Raw genomic sequence first — 22783 nt, forward strand, 5'->3', positions numbered from 1 at the left:
CCCACTTTTAAGTACACAATGGGGTTTATTTACTAAAGCTGGAAAGTGCAAAATCAGGCTCACTTCTGCATAGAAACCAATGATCTTCCAGGTTTTATTACCAAAGCTAAATTGAACAAGCTGGGGTAGAAGCTCATTGGTTTCTATGCAGAAGGGAGCCTGATTTTACACTTTCCAACTTTAGTAAATAAACCCCAGTGTGTACTTAAAAGTGGGGTATGCCTGTACTTAATCTTGGCCGTTACTTTGGGGGTGATCACCATCCCTTCAAACGATTAAGCAAAACACTTCTCCTTGTGTTATATATACACAATGGGGTTCATTTACTAAACCTTGAGAGTGAAAAATCAGGTGCATGGTAGCTAATTAGCCTCTAACTTCAACTTGTTCAATTAAGCTTTGACAAAAAAAAACTTTTAGTAAATCAAACCCAATGTTTTATTGAAGAACAGAGTAAAACTACTAAAACAAATATATAAAGAAGAACAGCGTTAAAGAAACAAACCTCCTAGTGATGACCAGGTGCCTGAGGCTGGAAACCCAAATACCTCTAATTTCTAGTGAGTTCCAAGTCTTATAGCCAATGCGCTTTGAAGGGGTCTCCTTCATCAGGGTCTCTTGATGAACAAGAAGATGGAGTGGATTTTGACATGTTTATTTGCTTGTAAGTAGTTTTATCTTATTCTTGAACAAAACTTGTTTATATAACACAAAGAGATGCATTTTACTTCATCAAAAAATTGCACAGAAGTTACAGTCTTATACTACGCCGTTGCCAAATGCATATTTGAATAGTCTTAGTCCTAGTGGACCTTGTTTGTTTTCATTATGTGTGTACATATACTCATGGTTCACATTACGTGGTTACGTCACCTTGACAAAAGAGATCTGTGTGTCTGTTCCAAAACATAGGTCTATATGGGATTATAGTAAACTTTTTGCTACTTTTTAAATAGAATATGGGTTTGTATCTTCACAGGGTGGTACTGTAGATACAGGTACTAGTAGCAAAGTGCCACGTCCTAGTTAAGTCTAGATAAAGAGTAAGGAAAAATCATGGACTTTGTAAACACATTGTTTAAAAAAGTCCTACATTTTATTACAATGTTATTAAAAACTCAATACAACTCAAATTCTATAGTCAACTTGTTACCCATATTAAGCTATTATCATCGAATGAACCACCATAGCAAGACCCTACCCTAGTCCAAAATGTGTGCAGCAATGGAGTATGGCTGCCAGTATCCAGGGGGGCTTCGTGTAGGTTGATGTAGCTTATTCAAGCTACTTTTTTGTGCTATTTTGCATTTCTGCATTTTTTTTGCTGTCTGTTACCTTACTTTGCTTTGTTTACTAATGTTGTCAAGAGAGAAGTGTGATGAAAGAGCATAAAAACAGGAGTCCCGCTCTTTTTGCTTCGTTCCAGCAGGAGACTCTCTACACAGAGTTGTCTATTTTTCCCCATCGTAGCTTCAGGGGTATTTAACAATGTCCGGAGGTCTGGATGTCCTGCAAATGAAAGAGGAAGATGTCCTCAAGTTCCTGGCTGCAGGTACTCACTTGGGTGGCACTAACCTCGACTTTCAAATGGAGCAGTATATCTACAAAAGGAAAAGTGATGGTATTTACATTTTAAATCTGAAACGGACATGAGAGAAGCTTCTGCTTGCTGCACGTGCCATTGTAGCAATTGAACACCCAGCTGATGTTTGTGTGATTTCCTCCAGAAATACTGGCCAGAGCGCTGTCTTTAAATTTGCTTCGTCCTGTGGGGCCACCCCGATTGCTGGTCGCTTCACACCTGGTACTTTCACCAATCAGATTCAAGCTGCTTTCCATGAACCACGCCTGTTGGTTGTGACTGACCCACGCGCTGATCATCAACCTCTTACTGAGGCATTATATGTCAATATTCCAACTATTTCTTTCTGCAATACTGATTCACCTCTACGTTATGTGGATATTGCCATCCCCTGTAATAACAAGGGTGCCCATTCTGTTGGTCTTATGTGGTGGATGCTTGCTCGTGAAGTTCTGCGCATGAGGGGAACAATTTCTCGTGAACATCCATGGGAAGTCATGCCTGATCTCTACTTTTAACGGGATCCTGAGGAGATTGAGAAGGAAGAACAGGCTGCTGCAGAGAAGGCTACCACTAAGGAGGAATACCAGGGTGAATGGTCTGCAAATGTTCCAGAGTTTCCTCAGCCTGAAGTTCTTGACTGGTCAGAAGGAGTACAAGTCCCATCTGTGCCCATTCAGCAATTTCCTGCAGAGCGCCCAGAGATCCCAGCCACAGCATCTGTGGCAGTAGCAGCAGCTCCCAAACCTGCAGCAGAAGATTGGAGCTCCCAACCAGCTAGCACAGATGACTGGTCTACTGCCCCAACTGCTCAGGCATCAGAATGGGTGGGAACACTGTTCAAACATCATGGTGGATTTGAAATAAACCCGTTTGAGAAAAAAAAAAACAGGAGTCCCAGGTATCCCAAATTAAAAGAAAAAAATGTTTTTTCTATAGACAAATTTTAAATTTATTAAACTTCGGTCAGTGAAATATAATTGACTAGATAAGTGTTTACCAAGGATATATATATTTAAGGAATAACTGCTTTAGTGGAGATGGTGGTAGTAATGGGTTTTTGAGGAGGAATAGTAATGACATATTGCAAAGTTTAAGTATAACTAAAGGCAAAACATTTTTGGGGAGTTTTGGATAGGGTGGAGAGGGATTAGAGCAACTGTCAGTTTTTATTGCTGTGTGCGCCCCCATTAGGGAGATTCACCCTCTCTATTTGTCCTGTTTACCATTATTATTGAACGTTAAAGTAAAAGAATTTATCAACTTTTGGCTTGTTCCCAGAAAAGGGAAATCTTCCAATGGGGACACTATTTCTGGTGACCTGAGGGTCCCTTAATGTGCAGGGATTTCCCCCCACTCCCTGTTTGGCTTTGGGACAGGAAGAGAAGGGAAATGTCCACAATGGGACACAGATGGAGAAAAAAAAATATGACAAAATGAAAAAATGTTTTGCCTATAGTTCAACTTTAAGTAGTCTACAACTCATGAAATCAACTTAAGGTTTTGATGACACAAATTAGAGCTCACAATGGATATAAGGATGGAGATACAAGGCCAGAGTCCTTTTTGATCTGATGTTCTAGTATAAAAATCAAATTTGGATCAAGGCATGTAGTCATCTGTAGAGCGAAATAATAAGCAATTGCAATGGTCAGAAGTAAAAAATTTTGCCCACAGAGATTTTTCAGGATGTTGTAATAAATTACTAGTATGGAACTGCCAAAATGAAAATGATTTAATAAAATAAATATAACTGTGGCCTTACAGGAAAACTCTAAACGAATCAACTGACTGACTGGATAGTCTTTCTTTACAATAGGTTCTCCGAACAATTATTATTATTTGATCCAATAGTAAATCATATATCAGTCCTATTTGACTTTGAAAAGATGATATGCTCAATTTGAAGAGTTAGGGCTAGTTTATACTTGCTTCAAAACATGGCTTTGTGCACACTTTGTTAACCTTCCTAGCGGTAATCCCGAGTCTGGCTCGGGTTGGGATTTTAATTACAAGAGCGGTAACCCCCGAGCCAGACTCGGGATCGCATCGCTCAATGCAGGGGAGGACACAGGGAGAGTTACTCACCTTGTCCCCTGGATCCAGCGATGTCCACCGCGCTGTGTGATCGAGCCGTCCTCCGCTCGATTCACAGTGCCGAATGCCGCCGAGCTCCGTTCCCTGCGACGTTACGACGCACGGGAGCGGAGAACGGCTCCAAATTCAAAAAAATAAAAACACACAAAACACACACAGCACTGTAATCTTACAGATTACAGTGCTGTATTAAAAAATACACACCCCCTTTGTCCCTAGTGGTCTGTGCAATGCCCTGCATGCACTTTTATATTATAAATACTGTTTTTTACTGCCTGGAATTTGGAGATTGTCCATAGCAACCAAAACATGTCCCTTTTTCATTTTTTTGGGGATTTGATTACATTATTGAATAATTCTTATTATTCTTTATTATATTATAAACTTTATCATACCCGGGATGTCTGCTAGACTCTGGTTTGAAGAGATTTCAGAGCGTTATTCCTAAGAATTACAGGACTACAAAATAAAAGCCAGATTTCCATGCAAAATAATTGTACCGCTTTCAGCACCTTATTCCAGACTGAATCATACCGCCAGGGAGGTTAAAGCTCTCTGAATGCCAGTCAAAGCCCCTGTCACCAAATAAAATGGTTAGCTTGCAGTCCTCTTTGCACCTTGCTTTTGCTTGAGGCTTCTATGAGGCTTTGGCGAGGCTTCGGTGAGGCTTCAATGAGGCTTTGGTGGCGCTTTGATGGGGCTTTGGTGGCGCTTCGATGGGACTTTGAAGAGCCTTTGGTGGGGCTTCAATGAGGTTTCGGTGGGGCTTCAGTGAGGCTTCAAGCGAACTTTGCCAAAGACTTCTATGGAGGCATTGAAGATGCTTTGAAGCACCAATAAAGCTACATGGGGCATAATTTTTGAAGCGAAACCGAAGCAAAGCAAAAGCAAGGTATAAACAAGACTGTAAGCTAACCGTTTTACTTAGTGACAGGAGCTTTGACTAGCCTGTCTGAAGCCTTTTTTTTTGTTTTGTTCAGTAACTTTTTATTAAAGCATATTGTTCAATACTGTAACATGTTGCCAACAGACTTATTCAAAGCTTACAGGTTTATGGAATTATAACAACTTCTATGTAAAGAAGCTCCAATTGTGCATACCCGAAGCCTTGTTTTGAAGCAAGTGTAAACTAGCCGTTAATGTGTGTTGAAGCCAAAGCAAGTATAAATGAGCCCTAGCAAAAACCAGCTACTTATTTTATAAAAAGTGACAGTTGAGGTCCAAGAGATTTGAAAATAGAAATTACATGGCTAAAAAAAGATCCTCATCCTTGTGGGTAAAGCTTTGTGGATTCAGCTATATATATGATGGGAGCTTAGATGTTATCCAGTCAGGCTAATTTATAACTAGAATCATCCATTTTTTTAATTAAACTTTCATCAGCCTATTAATTTACTAATAACGTGTCTTAAAAATGTATACCAAAAACAATTTGAGACAGTTTATTTAGCCATATAATCTAAAGATTTTATAAAGATGAATGAAAGCCCCCTGACATGCTTAACATTTGAATATAGTAACATATGGTTAACTAAGCTGTGTTTAAAAACAGTCACATAAGTCAATATACATATCAAAAAATATTAAATTTTTGGGGAAAATGTATTGCATGCTGTAAATACACAGGATATATAAGATACAATAAGATTTGTAAATGATAAATCAGATATGCTCCAACATATCCAACATATTTTACCCTACTGTAACTGCATTTAGTCCTTAATTTATGGTCTATGAAAATAAATTATGTTATACCAATATTTATTCAAACAGACTATCAAGCTAAATGTGTATTTCTATGGATCAACGATTTGTTTGTATGAGTTATTGTGTATAAATGATCCAAAAATATATTATAAAAAAATAAATTAAAAGAAAATAAAAAGATCATTTACACTTTTGAGGATAGACAACACATTTTGAATTATATAGAAAAACGAATAATACATAAATCTAGGATAGAAAATCTAACAGAAAGCCCATGTCTTTTAGACTGGTTAAAAGAGCCTTATGGCTTAAAGACACCATAGTCACTTAAAGCAGTATGTGACTGTTTCATCAGTGCTGCAGGAGGCCTTATCCATGCCCTAACCAGCCAAACTTTAATATCCTGACAACTAGGCTGTGATTGCAGAACTCCATTCCCAACATACTTTAGCAGCGCAAAGCTGGCTGGATACTAGAACACACTGCAGGGGCTGATTAAGAAAATGTCAGGCTTCGTAATATCAATTCCATGAACATTCATACATCTGCTCCTTTTCTATTCTTTGCACTCATGCCCCATCTTATTTTGATTTTCTGCAAACCCTGTTCAGCATACACCTAATGGAGGACACCTGTAGGCTAGACAACTGTCACACTTTAAAGATGTACAAATAAAAGTCAGGTACATACATGAACTGAAATTACTGATATTAACATTTGTTTTTACCAGCGGGTCTTGACATCATCTGAAACTTAGTTGGAAAGGGAACTGGGAGCATTTCTATTTGATAAATTTGATCAGATAGAAAATAGACAGTTTAGTTATTACCGCCATAGATTAATAACACTATCACTTTACATTTTGATACAATTTAGCGCACATAAAGTTACCCAGAAAATATTTCAAGTGTGCTGTGCTTTGTCCAGATGCAACAGTCTACAACAGAGGTTAGAGTAGCAGCTAGTTATTCACTAAGGCATATCTCCTCTTTTTATTATAATTGAGTGGATGTGGCATGGAATCAAATAATCAGCTTTTTAAGTTGCACTGTATATATTTCATCTGGATGTATTCATTGCATACAGTGATAAATGCTCAAGTGCTCCTTGTCGAAGGCACATAGACTACTGTTATCTACAGTTGTTTGCTATCAACAACATCAATCTAAATATATATTTATAGCTAGTCTGTTATAACATATTCTGAATATTTCCTACAAAAATTAATAAGCCATTTAGAAATTTACAGAGCTCTTTTATCTCGCTTATCCCATGGCTGACCCTAAATATGTTATTGAAAATAATTAAAACTGAAATCCTGACAGCTATAAAAGGTACACATTAATGCCGCTGCCTAATCATGAATACATCATACATGTATTTTAATGCATTCTATGCAAGTACCTGAATTTGACTTTATATACGTTTTTTTACAGTTCCTGTGCTGCTGGGCTTAGACTAGGAGCAAAAGAGAATCAGCACAAGAAACTAATCAGGTGTGCTGCAGTACAAAGAGCATGCTAATAGGAGGAGAGAACAGAGTGACAGAAAAATGTATTTCATCATCCTGTTGCATCTCCTTTTACTGTCATGTCACAAGAGGGGATAAGACTTGTTTGTAAGATTGAATAACTTATTGAAAAGACCGCTGTTTAACCGGTTCCCACCTGTGCCATAGCCAAAAGACAGCTACCGTGTCAGGATAAAGGACTGATCACAGCGGCCTTATACCACGTGGTCAGCTGTCAGCCAATGACAGCTGATCACGATATAAACAGAAGCCAGTTATTGGCTTTTTTCCCTCTCATGTTGACAGAGTAAGGAGAAAAGAATGAAGCCGACAACCAACTTCTGTTAAAGGGACATTGGCCCCAAAATTTGCCCACCAGTGCTGCTAATCAGTGCCCACCAGTGCTGCTAATCAGTGCCATCAGTGCCACATATTAGTGCCAGTCAGTGCTGCCAAGTAGTGTCCTTCAGTGTCAACTATCAGTGCTACTTATCGGTGCCCATCAATGTCACCTATCAGTGCCTCCTGATCAGTGCCCACCAGTGCCACCTCATCAGTGCCACCTATTATTGCCCATCAGTGCCGCCTCATCAGTGCAGCCTATCGGTGCCCATCAGTGCAGCCTCATCAGCGCACATCAATGAAGGAGAAAAATTGCCTGTTTGCAAAATTCTCTAACAAACTATGAACATTTATTTTAATTTTCCCAAAATTTTCATTTTTTTTGTTTGTTTAACAAAAAAACAACACAGCAGTGATTAAATACTACCAAAAGAAAGCTCTATTTGTGTAAAAAAAAATTATAAAAATTTTACATGGGTACAGTGCTGCATGACTGTGCAAATATTCAAAGTGTGACAGCTCTGAAAGCTGAAAATTGGCCTGGGCAGGTAGAGGGTAAAAGTGCCCAGTAGGCAAGTGGTTAACTCATATCAGAGTGGAACAACATCGTAAATATGCACCCAATAAGAAAACAGTATAAAAAACAGGACTTTTCAGGTACACATATTTAGAGGTGTGTTAAAAAAATGTAAAAAAATTTCATGCAAAGAATAAATAATAAAATGTGTCTTAAAAAAAAAAAACAAGGCTGATTTTACTTTGACTGATGAAACAACACATGTATATACTGTATCTCACATATCCATATGTAGTATTTCACAGAAGGCACATGTTCAAAATTACAATTAAAGGTCCAGGATAAAGATATAGTTTCTCGATGCATTTCACTTCCTAGGAAGTATATAGGAGGTACTGAAAACACCTCCTCCTTTCTTGGAATTTTGAATACACATCTTGTGCCTTCTGTGAAATACTACATCTGTATATTTGCATACTGAGGATGTGTTGCTTAATCTGATGAAGTTCTGCCCCTTGTGGAATGAAACATGTAAGCTTTTCAAGCTGGGTGAACACCCCTACTGTTCACCGATCTAAATCAATACCTTTTATATGGATTTGAGGACTTTAAGCTGTTTCTTGATGATAAGTTGGTAACGACCAGCTCATACAACTTATATATGGACAACCGTCTACCATTGACGGACACCATGGCAATAGACATAGATTAAACATTAGTCCTTGGATTACCATCTAAACACATTTCATGGACTGACACTGCGTTAGGCCCCTTTCACACGGACAATCCATTCAGGCCCGCCTGTCAGTTTTTTAAGCGGACATGAACGGATGCTCCATAGAGGTCTATGGAGCGTCGGATGTCAGCGCTGACATGTCTGCTGACATCCGACCCACTCCCATCCGAAAAAGTGTGACGAAGGAAAAGGCAATTTTTCCATCCGTCGTCGGATCGGATCAAGTGAAGACGAACACTGCGGTCCGTCGTCACCCGATCTCCCATAGGGGAGAGCGGCGCTGTGACAGGTCCGTCCCTGTGCAGTGTGTAGAGACAGACCTGTCATCTTCCTGCTCAGCGGAGCTCAGTCCGGCGATCCCCGCTGAGCAAGCGGATATCCACGGGGCGGATCAGCACTGATCCGCCCCGTGTGAAAGGACCCTTAAACACAAATCAGGATCAACCAGATAAGCAATCAGCTGGATGAAATTGGAATGTATATGACCAACAGATTGAATTCTACCATACTGTGAAGAGGATTCTCAATAAAACCAGCTATCAGTAACCAAAAGAGCTTTATATATGGCTTTCATTGTCTAGAGGATATACCTGCATGTTGTGGGCACCACGACAGAAGGTTACACTGTATATATCTGCCATAAAGAATTCAACCTTGTTTTTAAGACACATTTTAAGCTTTTTTTATTCTCTGAATACAATTATGTAGGCAGGGCTGTTGTTGCATGGCAGAGTTGTATAAATCTCAGGACTGGATAGACAGAAATATAAATATTTATACAAATCTTTTGGCATATAAAACAGCTCCATTATGCTGTATGTACTCTTTCTGTATATTTAGCCATTTGCCTGAATTTTTAGCTTTAATTGCCCTAAAACTCACATAGGTGAGCTTTATTTCATATAGTGGGGTGCTTTAAATATCCAATCATGTTTAGGAATAGTTCTCCCTATGTTTTCCCTATTCTACTGAATGTTTGAAATTAACGTATCCTCTTAACTTTAGCAATACTACCTTCATGATGTTGTTTATCTCATAGGAACTTACTCACTTCCAGAGTCTTTGAAGTGGGAGGACTTCATGTTGGGAAGCTAGCTGTAAATTTCCAAAATTGCCAGGAAATCAGTGAAATCCAATTCTGAAAATGTCCTTATTTTTCGATATTATTCTGACTGACTAACATGAAGACCTTTAAGTCGAAAGACATCTCTACTGATAAAGGTTATAGTAAAACTGTCCTTTTCCCCAGTATGAGTATTTGTAATTTCCATTCTGCAAGTCACTGGTTTACCTATATATTACCCAACCATGTTCTGTGGACAAGATTGCATGTCAGTTAACCATTTCAATACCAGGCACTTAGACACCTTAACGCCCAGAAAAACAAGTTTTTCTTTGTTTCTGTTATTTTTTTTTGTAAATAAGTATGTTTTCTTCTTTAATAACGGGCACTGATATGGCTGCACTGACAGGCACTGATGAGGTGGCACCAATGAGGTGGCACTGATGGGCACTGATAGGTGGCACTGATGTGCACTGATAGGTGGCACTGGTATGCAGCACTGATGGGCACTCATAGGTGGCACTGATGGGCACTCATAGGTGGCACTGATGGGCACTCGTAGGTTTCCTTGCAGTATGAACAGAATCATATAGATTTATTGTGTATAGACTGAATGAAGTTGTGTCAAAGGTCAACCCTAATAAAATGGATGTGGGCTTTGAGAGTGACTCACCTATAGTTAAGTCAATCATGGTCACAACCTATGCAATTCTCATATGTGATGTGTCAAAAGCCATGTTGCACTGACTTTGCATAACATTTTCAATCCCCATAACATATTGTTTCATTAATTGCCAGGTATGCCATCACTCAGATATAGATAAAACAGACTAAATGAAGCTACAAAAGAGTAGAATACTGCCACATGCACATACGGTATTCAGAACACAGAGACTAATTGTAAGAGGAGGAAACCTGTGTACTGGGTAAGAATATCTTTCTATAATAAAGTAATAGTAAAATGTAAAAAATGACATTAGTATAGTTACGCCGTTACAATTTTTTAAACAATGTTTTTACACTAAAAATATTACTTAAACAACACTGCAATTCATTTAAAAATAAAACTTTTAACTAAGAAGATAATGAATGAATAATAATGAATGCCGCAGCATTGCTAACAAATTGTCCCCCCCAGGTCTGTTGTGAAACAATAAACCCATACTTCTGGGAGGGTCAATCTACTGTGTCCCCCTGAGCTTAGTTGTTCATTCTGCCCACCTCCACATCACTACAAGACACAGAAGTACCATAGAAGTGCTGCTGGTGCACAAAAAAACAATATTCCTGGAATTGTCAGCCTCCTGGCAAACCTTGGGGGACGATGCCTTATTATTGGAGCAGAGTTCGATAGTAAGGCCTGCTGGAAAGGGGAGTATTTTAAATCTTCTTTTCAGGTAACAGGTTTATTTTCAATTTATTATTGGCATCTAGGTTGCTTTCCTGCTACAGGTTGGGGGGGGGGGGGGGGGGGCGGTAAGTTGTAGCTCTGGTAAGTGGTTAGGATTAAGCAAGGAGTACAAGTTTGGCACAATTTGTAAACTGGGTGAACATTATCATAAGTAAACACTTTCAAAAACAGAATTATTTAAAGGCTTGGTCCACTTGAAGACAATATTTCAGTTTTTACTGTAGATTCTTTTGACTTAAACTATCTTATGGGCCTAAACTAAAAAAAGGTGTACTATAACAGTAAACCTAGGTCAGACTTTAAAAGCATAGGAAACAATGAAGAGGTATGAAAATAAACACTATTTATTGAAAAATACACAACATGAATAGAACAATACAGAACAATTAAACATCATGTATACTAATACATAATGTGCAGTGAGCCCTTGTGTATCTACGTATTTCACCGTTAGGCTTCTTCAGGATTAGGTCAAGATTCTACAGATAGCAATAAAGAGAACAGACTTCACTGTCTGAAAAGAGAACATATAGGTTTTAAAATAGTTATATACCACTGTACATTTACAAAATTTATTTTTGTCAACAGGAAATAACCATAATGCCGGTGGATATATACAAGAAAAAAAATAGCTTTTACATTATTCTTAGGGCAAATATATTTAAACAGGTGACCATACCTTGCAAAGAGATAAGTCTCACTTATAAGTATCCGGAAACTGATTCAGAGGGTACCATCAAACAGATTTTTGAGGGCATACAGGTGCCACATCCCAAGACCCCTACCTTTTATTCGGTCCCCAAAACAATATGCATATATATTATCTTTTGCCAATGTGGAGCCTTCTACGTTGGCAAAATGATTAGATCATTTTGGAAACAGATGAAGGACCATGTGTATTATGCCACCAATGGCCTTTTGAATACCACCATGGGCCACCATGTGGCTTTGAAACACAAATATGATCCCGAGGTCTTCAAATTTGCTGCCCTTGATCGTATCTATGAGGACCCTCGAGGGGGCAATTTTGATAAGAGGGTGCTCCAAAGGGAGACCCAATAGGTATAAGACTTACGAGCAACTCTGAACCCAGGCCTGAATGACATACTTAGTTTTAAATCTTTCTTATAGATATCACCCGATGCTAATACTGTTCTATTCATGTTGTGGATTTTTCAATAAATAGTGTATATTTTCATACCTCTTCGTTGTTTCCTATGCCTTTAAATTCTGACCTAGGTTTACTGTTATAGTACACCTTTTTTTGTTTATTTCCTCAATTTACGGATGTGGCTATGTGAGTGCGCTTCTTTCTGTTTATTACTATCTTATGGGCCTGTGTGAAAGGACTTTGGGCTTATGCTGATGGTATCAGTTTGAGATGAATTTAGGATGCTTCTGAGATCATCTAAAATTCATTTACAGGTGCATTTGACCTGTCAGTAACCTCTTTTTGACCTGCTTCAATTACCTGCTTCAAGTAGGTTTTGTATTCCTATAGACTTGTATTAAAAACTCAAAACCCATTTGAAGTGAAAAAAGCCCATTGACACAGGCCCCAATTCTTATATACTGAATCTCAGGAACCCAGGTGCTCATATTTAGTTTAGTTTCAATTCCTGGGTCTGCTCACCTCCTGTGGTATTATGAGAGGCTCCTCGTCCCTGTGGATTTTTTGATTTTATACTATGGAGAATGCAACAGGAGGTGCTGGAACATAAAAAGGTAGAAGGCCTACAAAACTCCAACATAGACAGAAACGAAATTGTGAATTTTTGTAGGGACCTTAATGTTGGAATATAATAGACATAAAAAGTTAGGTCTGCAAGTGCACCTCAGGCCGCGTACACACGGGCGGACTGTTCGCCCAACCTTGTTCGGCAAACAGTTTCATCAAACAGTCCGCTCAAAATTTGCATGAGCGGACTTGCCCACACACGAGCGGACTGTTTGACGAACAAGGTTGGGCAAACAGTTCGCTCAACTTTTGAAATGAACGGACTCGCCCACGTAAGGCGGAGGCAAATCCGCCCATTTCGAGCGCGTGTGCAGGTAGGCGGGGCCCGCGAAGGAGACGTCGCGGGCTCCGCCGCCTGGAATGGGCTTAAAGGGGAACCCCAACGCCGAAAAAAATCGGCGTGGGGGTTCCCCCCAAGTCCACACCAGACCCTTGTCCGAGCACGCTACCCGGCCGGCCAGGAAAGGGGGGCGAGCGAGCGCGCCCCCCCTCCTGAGCCGTACCAGGCCGCGTGCCCTCAACATGGGGGGTGCCTTGGGGAAGGGGGGGCCGCGCGGCCCCCCCACCCCAAAGCACCTTGTCCCCATGTTGATGAGGACAAGGGCCTCTTCCCGACAACCCTGGCCGTTGGTTGTCGGGGTCTGCGGGCGGGGGGCTTATCGGAATCCGGGAGCCCCCTTTAAGAAGGGGGCCCCCGGATACCGGCCCCCCACCCTATGTGAATGAGTATGGGGTACAATGTACCCCTACCCATTCACCTGTGAACTAAAGTACAATAAAAAACACAACACAGAGAAAAAATATTTTATTGCACAGCTCCGGGGGTCTTCCGTCTTCGGGGGTCTTCTCGCCGGACTCCTCCGCTATGTGTGTGTAGCTCTTTTGCTAGCGGAGGAGTCCGGCTTTCTTCCTCCCCGCCGCCGGCCTCTTCTCCCGACTTCGGGGGTCTTGTCCCCCTCTTCGGTTCTTCTGCCGGGCCACCGCGCCTGGTCCGGTGGCCCGGTCTTCTGTCGCCGTCTTCCGTTCTTCTGTCGCCGCCTTCGGTTCTTCTGCCGGGCCACCGCGCCTTCTTGTAGCTCTTTTACAGGCGGTGGCCCGGTCTTCTGTCGCCGCCGCCGCCTTCCGTTCTTGTTCTTCTTGTTCTTCTTCTTCTCCTGGAGATGTTGACTCGACGATCTCTCCGGCCGGAATGCCAGAGCCGCGCTGTGCGGTCACTTATATAGTGACAATGGGGCGGTGTCACATGGTATATGTCACATGGGTTGGTCACATGGTGACCCCGCCCCCTTACGATGTCATAGTCCCCATGTGACATCAACCCATGTGACCAACCCATGTGACATATACCATGTGACACCGCCCCATTGTCACTATATAAGTGGCAGCGGAGCGTGTCCCTGGCATTCCGGCCGGAGAGCTCGTCGAGTCAACATCTCCAGGAGAAGAAGAAGAACAAGAAGAAGAACAAGAACGGAAGACGGCGGCGGCGACAGAAGACCGGGCCACCGCCTGTAAAAGAGCTACAAGAAGGCGCGGTGGCCCGGCAGAAGAACCGAAGGCGGCGACAGAAGAACGGAAGACGGCGACAGAAGACCGGGCCACCGGACCAGGCGCGGTGGCCCGGCAGAAGAACCGAAGAGGGGGACAAGACCCCCGAAGTCGGGAGAAGAGGCCGGCGGCGGGGAGGAAGAAAGCCGGACTCCTCCGCTAGCAAAAGAGCTACACACACATAGCGGAGGAGTCCGGCGAGAAGACCCCCGAAGACGGAAGACCCCCGGAGCTGTGCAATAAAATATTTTTTCTCTGTGTTGTGTTTTTTATTGTACTTTAGTTCACAGGTGAATGGGTAGGGGTACATTGTACCCCATACTCATTCACATAGGGTGGGGGGCCGGTATCCGGGGGCCCCCTTCTTAAAGGGGGCTCCCGGATTCCGATAAGCCCCCCGCCCGCAGACCCCGACAACCAACGGCCAGGGTTGTCGGGAAGAGGCCCTTGTCCTCATCAACATGGGGACAAGGTGCTTTGGGGTGGGGGGGCCGCGCGGCCCCCCCTTCCCCAAGGCACCCCCCATGTTGAGGGCACGCGGCCTGGTACGGCTCAGGAGGGGGGGCGCGCTCGCTCGCCCCCCTTTCCTGGCCGGCCGGGTAGCGTGCTCGGACAAGGGTCTGGTGTGGACTTGGGGGGAACCCCCACGCCGATTTTTTTCGGCGTTGGGGTTCCCCTTTAAGCCCATTCCAGGCGGCGGAGCCCGCGACGTCTCCTTCGCGGGCCCCGCCTACCTGTACACGCGCTCGAAATGGGCGGACTTTCCGAGCGGGAACAGTCCGCTCATTTCGAAAGTACAGCGGACAAGCCCACACACGGGCGGACTGTTCGCTCAAACACAGTTTCAGCGGACAGTTTTTCGGAATTTCCGAAAGACTTTGTCCGTCCAACTGTCCGCTGAAACTGTCCGCTGAAAGCCCACACACGAGCGGACTGTCCGCCCAAACACTGTTCAGCGGACAAGGTTGGGCGAACAGTCCGCCCGTGTGTACGCGGCCTCACTCAGCCCAAAACTATAAAATCACTTTTGGTGCTCAGCCTAAAACTATAAAATCACTTTTGGGGAACTTCTGCTTTAACTAAAACATTAAGCCTTTAAAAGAATCAATATTTGTTTAAAAAAAAAAGCAGAGACAGAGAGAGAATTGATTAATTACTAACCAATATCAACAAACTGATGCTGAAATGTGTGGTGATAGCTTTGGAATACAAGAAGGTTAATAACATGTAAACAGTTTACCATAGATCAAGGAAATCTCTTTGCAGGACCCTACATTCTCTAGGCTGATTTTATACAGTTTTCTTAGAAGACATATGAAATGAAAATTTGTCAATGTCAATGACTACTTCGTTTCACCAAGAGTAGTCAGTAAGAAACAATACAGCAATGTAATGAGATTCAGTAGCTCTGTCTCCAGCCTGTCCATCACACACGGCTTATATAAAACACTCTGACGCTAATCCACAGTTCTCCACAGCCTTCACCTCTGATGCATATTAGATTCATCCATGGTATATTACATTACTAGTATAACCTTTGCAAAAATGATGAACTTGGCTATTCTTCAGGCAATATTACAGGTCTAAATTTAATTCTTCACTATTGGGTTTTTCTGAAGGTGAATTACTTATTTACTAAGATAAAACTAAATAAATCCTTATTGCCTCCTGAAAAACAGCACTAAAGTGGTTGATATTTATGGTCATTGTTAATTCATTCTCGGTGACCATGAATAAAAAGTATAGCCTTGAGCAATAAACTAGTTATAGAGAATGTGTGTAACAGCATTAGCAACCTTTAGAGAGGCAGTAATGATAACTAATAGGTGAACCCTGCAATCACTGCTGTCAGTCAACAAAAAAAATAATGAATGAATACATAAAAGTTGTTAAATTTACCCCAGAGTTATTGTGTTTTGCATATTGGTTTTTATAAGTATTCTTTCAACAGTACCGATCTACCTGAAGTACCCAAAAGTGGAATTTACTAAATTATATATTATTTTTAAATGCATTCTTTATTTATTTTACATACATTTAAATACTGCTTTGGCAGGCAGCTTTGACCAGGCTACACAGGAAATACAATATCAAGAAGTTTTCCATCCTGTTTGCCACATAGAATGCCAATGCTCCCTTTACCATTTTCAGTAAGTGGGAAATGAGGTATTTGGGGCTAATAATACTAAGAGAGGGAGGTGGGGTGGGAAAGGATAGGAACCAGAGAAGATTGGAAAAGGGGGGGTAAAGGGAAAGAGTGGGTGAGAGACAAAAGGTGGGAGGAGGAGGAGTAAAATCACTAGGGGAGGCAAACAGACGTGGAAGGTGGAAAACCTGGATTTCAGAGCCCGAGCCCTCCCCCCCCCAACAGAGAGGGAATGTCACGCAGAACCTTTTAGTGTTATAGTCCGGCTATCCAGATGATAGCAAAGATTAGAATTTTAAGTACATAAAGTACGTCCATTAAAACAATGTTATCTTATATTTTTCCTCTTGAATCTGTTATAAGGAAGTAAATTTCACCATGGAACAAAGCTTCTGAACTTTTGAGAAATATAAGGCCAGGGTGGGTGGATAGATTTGCTTCCAGCTTAGTGGAAAACAATCTATGGCCACATTAATCAGTTAATATATTTACTTTTAGAGAAATGTTTAAAGTGTAATAAATAAGCAGAGGGATCATCATCCAGATTAATATCTGTTTTTTGGTCAGGGACCAGATTCTGGTCCAAATTAATAGGCACTCCCATAAAAAAAAGTGTGCTACTGACTGCTCACTGGGTGGAGATTTGTGAAATGATCTTATGGAGAGTTAAGAAAATTCAATACCACCATTAGAGAATATGAAAACCCGATTCTTGAGTCATGTGTGCCATAGAAGACTTGTGGGCAAAATAAAGGATATGATACCACTTGGTCTGTGAAAAAGAAGTTTCTAGATTTCTTTGTCACTTTAAAAGGTATGATGGGGAGTAATCATCAGGAGGGTTGGTTCAGTAGATGGTAGGAGAAGAATAAAGCATGAGAAAAAGCAACCCAGTCTAAGCAAAAGTGTTCAAAATATGTAGCAATGTTTGCCAATTTCTGTGGTTTAGGTAAAGTTAGGATAAAGACTCAAGGATGACAAGCTCTCCAGAAAGATACTGGGAGATCTATTAGGTGTTTGTATCTCTGTAATTAATTTCCAATCAGTGTTGGAAAAAGAGATGTTTTACCCTGATTTCATTAGCTAGCACCAGGATCTTAACTCGAAATTTGAGAGGCCCAGCGCAAAGCAGGGGTGACTTAATAAGACAGTGCAAGGAAGTCTGTGAGGCAGCAGGCAATTGACTATTGTCTCATACCTATTATTGGGTGGTTTCCAATCTTGGGGCTTAAGGATCTCATGAGCCATGGTAGGCCTTGGAGCGATGAGCTACATTATATTTAATAGGCCAATGGTTATATACTGAATACCAAAACAGAAAATATTTAGCAATCATATTTAATGCACTGATCTCTTATAAGTGAGGTAGTATGTAATCTTATACAGCTGCAAAACCTTTATATATGAAAAGAACAGTGTACGAAACTTACCTAGCAACCACAAATCAGATGAGTTCTTATGAATTACTAAAGATCATTGCTTTTATTTAGCAAACCAGGAAAGATGTGTTTTGAATCCACATAAGATTCCTGTATTTCTGAGCTTTACTGTTATTCTGTATATGCATTTACCTTGTAGTCTGCAATACTTATATTAATATGGAATTAAAGCCTGTAGGCATAAAACAATTTCTAGCAAAATGTTATCCTGTCTACTACCCACAGCATTAACTGGAAGTGGCCCAGTCACTAAAAGCAACTTTTGCATCAATTCAAAAAAGATAGCATGACTGCTTCTTAGCTAATGTCACTCTAACTATAATTATTTAAATACAATAATATTCTATTGCACCTTCAATATATAGCACATGACCACAGACACAACACCTCTAAGTACTTCCAAACCTGTAAACCTGAATAGAGCTAGAATGCCATCCACACTGTGCTACTTTATGAAAGTATAATTCCTCAATAGATTTGGAGCTCCATGATGCATTCAAGAAGGCAGTCAGAAGTCTCCCCACTTATAGGATCTTAAAGCAGAATCATAACATGATGTGGCTACATCTGTGATGATGTCATACCTTATGAATGCCTAGTAAAGTTAAGGTATGCCTGCCAATGATCAATTCAGTTGTAGAAACATGAAGTTTAACACAGTTACTCACCTGCCATATTTGTTCTTCACTAAGTGATGTTAACTGGTCGCTCTTCAGAACTTCTCTTAGGAGACGGAAAGGTAGTGCAAGAACTTCTTCTGGATGAGACTTTAGAAGTTCAGACAAGTGCTTTACCAGGAAGTCCACCACTGCGCCCTCCAGTAAGGTCAGATTAAAAAGGTCTGCCAGTTTGTACAAGTCCAAATAATTAAAGCTATTTAGTTCCTGGAATGTAAAAAAAAAAAAAACATACAATTTCAGCTGCAAAAGATATTTTAAGGGTCATTGTGTGTTACTGGATTATATTTGAATATTCTGTAGTTTCTGTATTCATTACTGTGTTAGGGATCATTCACATGGGGAAAAAAATGTGTGCAGCATCTGGTTTTGTATGTATCTCTATGCAGCATAATAAAAAACTGAATAGGACCAGACAGGTGCATTGGTGGCCCTAATGTAGTGCTGCGTTCCGCAGCATATAAAAAAAAATAGAACATATGTGCATGCATACTTAGTAAGTCTTTGGCACCCCTCCATTTTAAATTATTTTTTATCTCTATTGTTAATGGTGCTCTTGTAGGGGGAGCAGAGAGAGCTGAACAACTGAAAGACAGGAGTGACTTGAGCACTTCTGCATCACTCATATTGAGATACATTATTCAAAATATACTACAAATAATTTAGTATAATTTGTTTTGTAATATATTATCTCAGGCTTGCACACCAAAAAAATACTAAAGGGCAGGGCTTTGTTCTTCTTTCTTTTCGGTTCCTTCACTATCTCACTCAGGATATCTTTTTCTTTTATATATATATATATATATATATATATATATATATATATATATATATATATATATTTTTTTTTTATCTTTCCCATTTGGTGGTTTTTGAGTATTTGTTTTTTCATCTATGCTTAGTTCTTCCTTTCATCTGACCTGGTGTATAGGCTTTTCACACTCAATCAATACAATACTATACATTCAATATATATTACTGATCTCAATTCACAGAAGTTTTGGCTCACCATCACCCACATTAGCACATTTACCCTGGTGGGGAAGGAGGTCTTGGACTATTATTATTATTTTTTGTTGGAATGGACTATATTCACATTTTTTGTTTATATCAGTCACTGTGTGTATAATTTAGATGTAAATTAATGTATTCACTTAGTGATAGTGATCTGTGTAATTTATGTGATTTCTGTTTGTAATCTATAGCACATTTGATCCATATAGGATCACTTAGGAGGTGAGGTAGTGTTTGCTGAAAGGCAACACTGGTAATAGCGCTACGTGCAACCAATTAGTTGATTGAAGTTTCAGAATTAGTTTGTATGCACCTATATATATTTAATCTACAGTGCTCCCTGCTTGTCCAAGTGTCTCTACCTCAGCTCCCATGCCAGAACAGTTTAATGGCTCTGATCCTCTGTTCACATCTATGCAACGGACGTGAGTACCTATAGGGCTGTCCATCCTGTCCCTTACACATTATTTATTCCTATTACTCAGTTACAATATTATACCATATGGTTATGTTTTCTTATAGATCACCATTGCATCCGCCCCTGAAGAGTTGGTATACCCCAACGAAACGCATCGGGCTTACATAGATGCATGTCCATACAGATGATTTTATTTCTCTTATTTTGTTTTACTCTAGACTTTGCAACATCATTCAGCCCTTCCAGTGGCCCACGTTGTGCAGAACTTGTTTTTACTTTGTTATGCTTATTACCATGCTGTCAATATTTATATGCAGTTTTCAGCATACCCTGCGTGCATGCTATTCTGTAGATGCATTTTTGTGGTATTCAATCTGTTATACATGATTTCACATGGTATGATAAAATGTTCTTTGTCAAGACTGCTTCTTGGTATACATCTCTCACTCAAATTCCCCCTTTTTTGTTGGAACCCATAAAAGCAACACTGTTCTATATCCTACATGTTTACTTTATATAGTGATTGACCTCATTTAAAGTCCCGCTGACCACTTTCCTTTCTCTTTGTCTAAAATTTGGGATGGAGGTCAATAACTTTTGGTGCCTTAGACCGCATCATTCTTTATCGCTAAAGGTCAGGGCTGGTGCAAGTATTTTTGACACCCTAGGCACAACCTCATTTTGCTGCCCCCTTGGCTCTGCCCCTAATTCCATACCCTTTGCCCTACCCATGTGACAGGAGCCAGTGCTATACAGGAAGCATCGACTCTGCTTCCTCTAGTGCTTGCTCCATTCTTTACAGTTATGCTCGGGATGGCTAGTTGGGAACATGCAATCTTGGCTTGCCAACCCAACATCCCAGAGCAGGAAGTGACAAGCCACATCAGGGTGCCAGCAGTTGGGCACCCCTGCTGTAAGGAATGCTTTGTGTGTAAGGAGGAGCTGGCTGTACTGGGACTATCACCAGAGAGTCAGACAGATGATTATAGAGGCGTGCAGTGTTTGATTCTGTTCTGTTGGAAGACCCAGGACATAGGCTCCAGTGCTGTGCTGCACCTCTAATTAAACTATCAGTCAGACGGAGTGCCTGACTGAGACCAAGTTACATGCTGCAGCCTGCAGACGCTGAGGGAAACCAGCGGCTGGGTGCCCTAGATAGCACTGCGCCCTAGGCGGCTGCCTAGTTTGCCTAGTGGTAGCGCCGGCCCTGCTAATTGTTGATAAATCAACAACTTTACTCCTACAATGGCCTCTTAATGGTTGAAAGTGAACCTATGTTCATTTTAAGCTACTAAACCAGCAGCAGGCATGAAAAGCAGACAATTGCACTTTCGCATACCCTGCCGGACATGACGGGATTTCAGAAATTAGCCGGTGGTTCTTTATTATGAAAATGCCAATTCTGGGAGTACCTCAGTTTTTTTGGCAGTGTCTTAGGTGTTGGTCACAAATAAAGATGTGCTGTGCTGTGCTGAGCTCCACCGGAATATTCCTTACTGGGGCAGGCTATGCAACCAAATCTATTCAAAGTGTCTTTTCAGGCCAAATTGAATGGTACCCGCGCCTTGCGGTGGAAGAAACAAGGTTTAGCCCATAATGCTTCTCCTTTTAGAGAGCTGGACCCCAGGATCCAGTGCTTTGGTTTTTGTCAGCCATAAAATTTTCCTGGAGGGGTGCTTTACGGGTCCAGGGGTGTGGATTCCCCGATAAAAAGGGGCCCCGATCCCTGAAGGTTTTTTAACGGAGCCCACCGTGAGGGGTGAAGATTGGGTCTGTCGGTTTTACCACAGAATCCCTGCGGCAGGATAAGGTAAGTGGAGATTCCTAAGGAATTTAAAATTTTCTTATCGATTGTCTCCTTTAAAAGTAACGGTTTGGCTATTGAGACCCACATTCTGAAGAAATGTGGGCTGTCAGGTTCAGTGGTATCTACCTTGATTAATGCAAGTGAGCCAGCCTCTAGAATCATATATTATAGAGTCTGGAAGACATATGTTTCCTTGTGTGAATTCAAGGGTTGGCATTCCAGAAAGTATGTCATAGGTAGAATCCTTGACTTTCTGCAGATAGGGTTAGAAATTAGGCTAGCCTTGCGTACTATCAAAGGCCAGGTCTTGGTCCATAGCTTTATACAGGGGGTAACGCAACTTAATCCACTGGTTAGGTCACCCCCTGAACCCTTGGGACCTGAATTCAGTTCTGTCGGCATTTCAGAAACAACCTTTTGAGCCAATTTGACATATTCCCTTGGTCCATTTGACAAGGAAACTGATTTTTCTGGTAGCCATATCTTCTCCAAGAAAGGTATCAGAGTTGGCTGCTCTTTCTTGTAAAGAGCCATATTTAATTATTCACAAGGATAGGATAGTACTGCGTCCTCATCCTAACTTTCTACCAAAGGTAGCGATAGGTTTTCATTTAAACCAGGATATTGTTCTACATATATTTTTTATAGGAACCCTATTCTATGGAAGAAAAGTAACTACATTCTCTTGATGTGGTTAGAGCAGTCAAAGTCTACTTGAAGGTGACTGTTCAGATTCGTAAAAAGGATGTTTTGTTTGTGTTGCTGGAAGGTCCTAAAAAGGACAGGCAGCATCAAAATCTACTATTTCTAAATGGATTGGGCAAGTAATTGTTCAAGCTTATGGTTTGAAGAGGAAGAGTCCACCCTCTCAGATCATAGCGCACTCCACCAGGACTGTAAGTGCTTCATGGGCAGTGCATCACCAAGCCTCTACGGCTCAAATCTGCAAGGCCGCAACTTGGTCTTCAGTCCATACCTTTACCACATTCTATCAGGTTGATGTAAAAAGGCATGAGGCAGCAGTATAAGTC

At 41.0% G+C, this 22783-nt stretch overlaps 1 protein-coding gene and 1 pseudogene across 5 annotated transcripts in view; one reads left to right on the top strand and one right to left on the bottom strand.

Moving 5' to 3' along the window:
* The window catches only part of KLHL32 (kelch like family member 32), a 291710-nt gene that overhangs the window by 88929 nt on the left and 179998 nt on the right, over nucleotides 1-22783 (bottom strand). For 3 of the 5 annotated variants that reach the window (XM_077487214.1, XM_077487212.1, XM_077487213.1), the window contains one exon: nucleotides 18505-18720. The exons of the other annotated variants lie outside the window; for them this stretch is intronic. In XM_077487214.1, coding sequence (XP_077343340.1) covers nucleotides 18505-18720 — 216 coding nt within the window. The remainder of the gene's footprint in view (nucleotides 1-18504; nucleotides 18721-22783) is intronic. 5 annotated transcript variants of the gene reach the window in all.
* LOC143989951 (small ribosomal subunit protein uS2 pseudogene) lies at nucleotides 1432-10301 on the top strand (annotated as a pseudogene).

This window comes from Lithobates pipiens, unplaced genomic scaffold (genome assembly GCF_037356315.1).
Source record: "Lithobates pipiens isolate NorthernLeopardFrog02 unplaced genomic scaffold, aLitPip1_a1.2 Scaffold_18, whole genome shotgun sequence".
Taxonomy (NCBI): domain Eukaryota; kingdom Metazoa; phylum Chordata; class Amphibia; order Anura; family Ranidae; genus Lithobates; species Lithobates pipiens.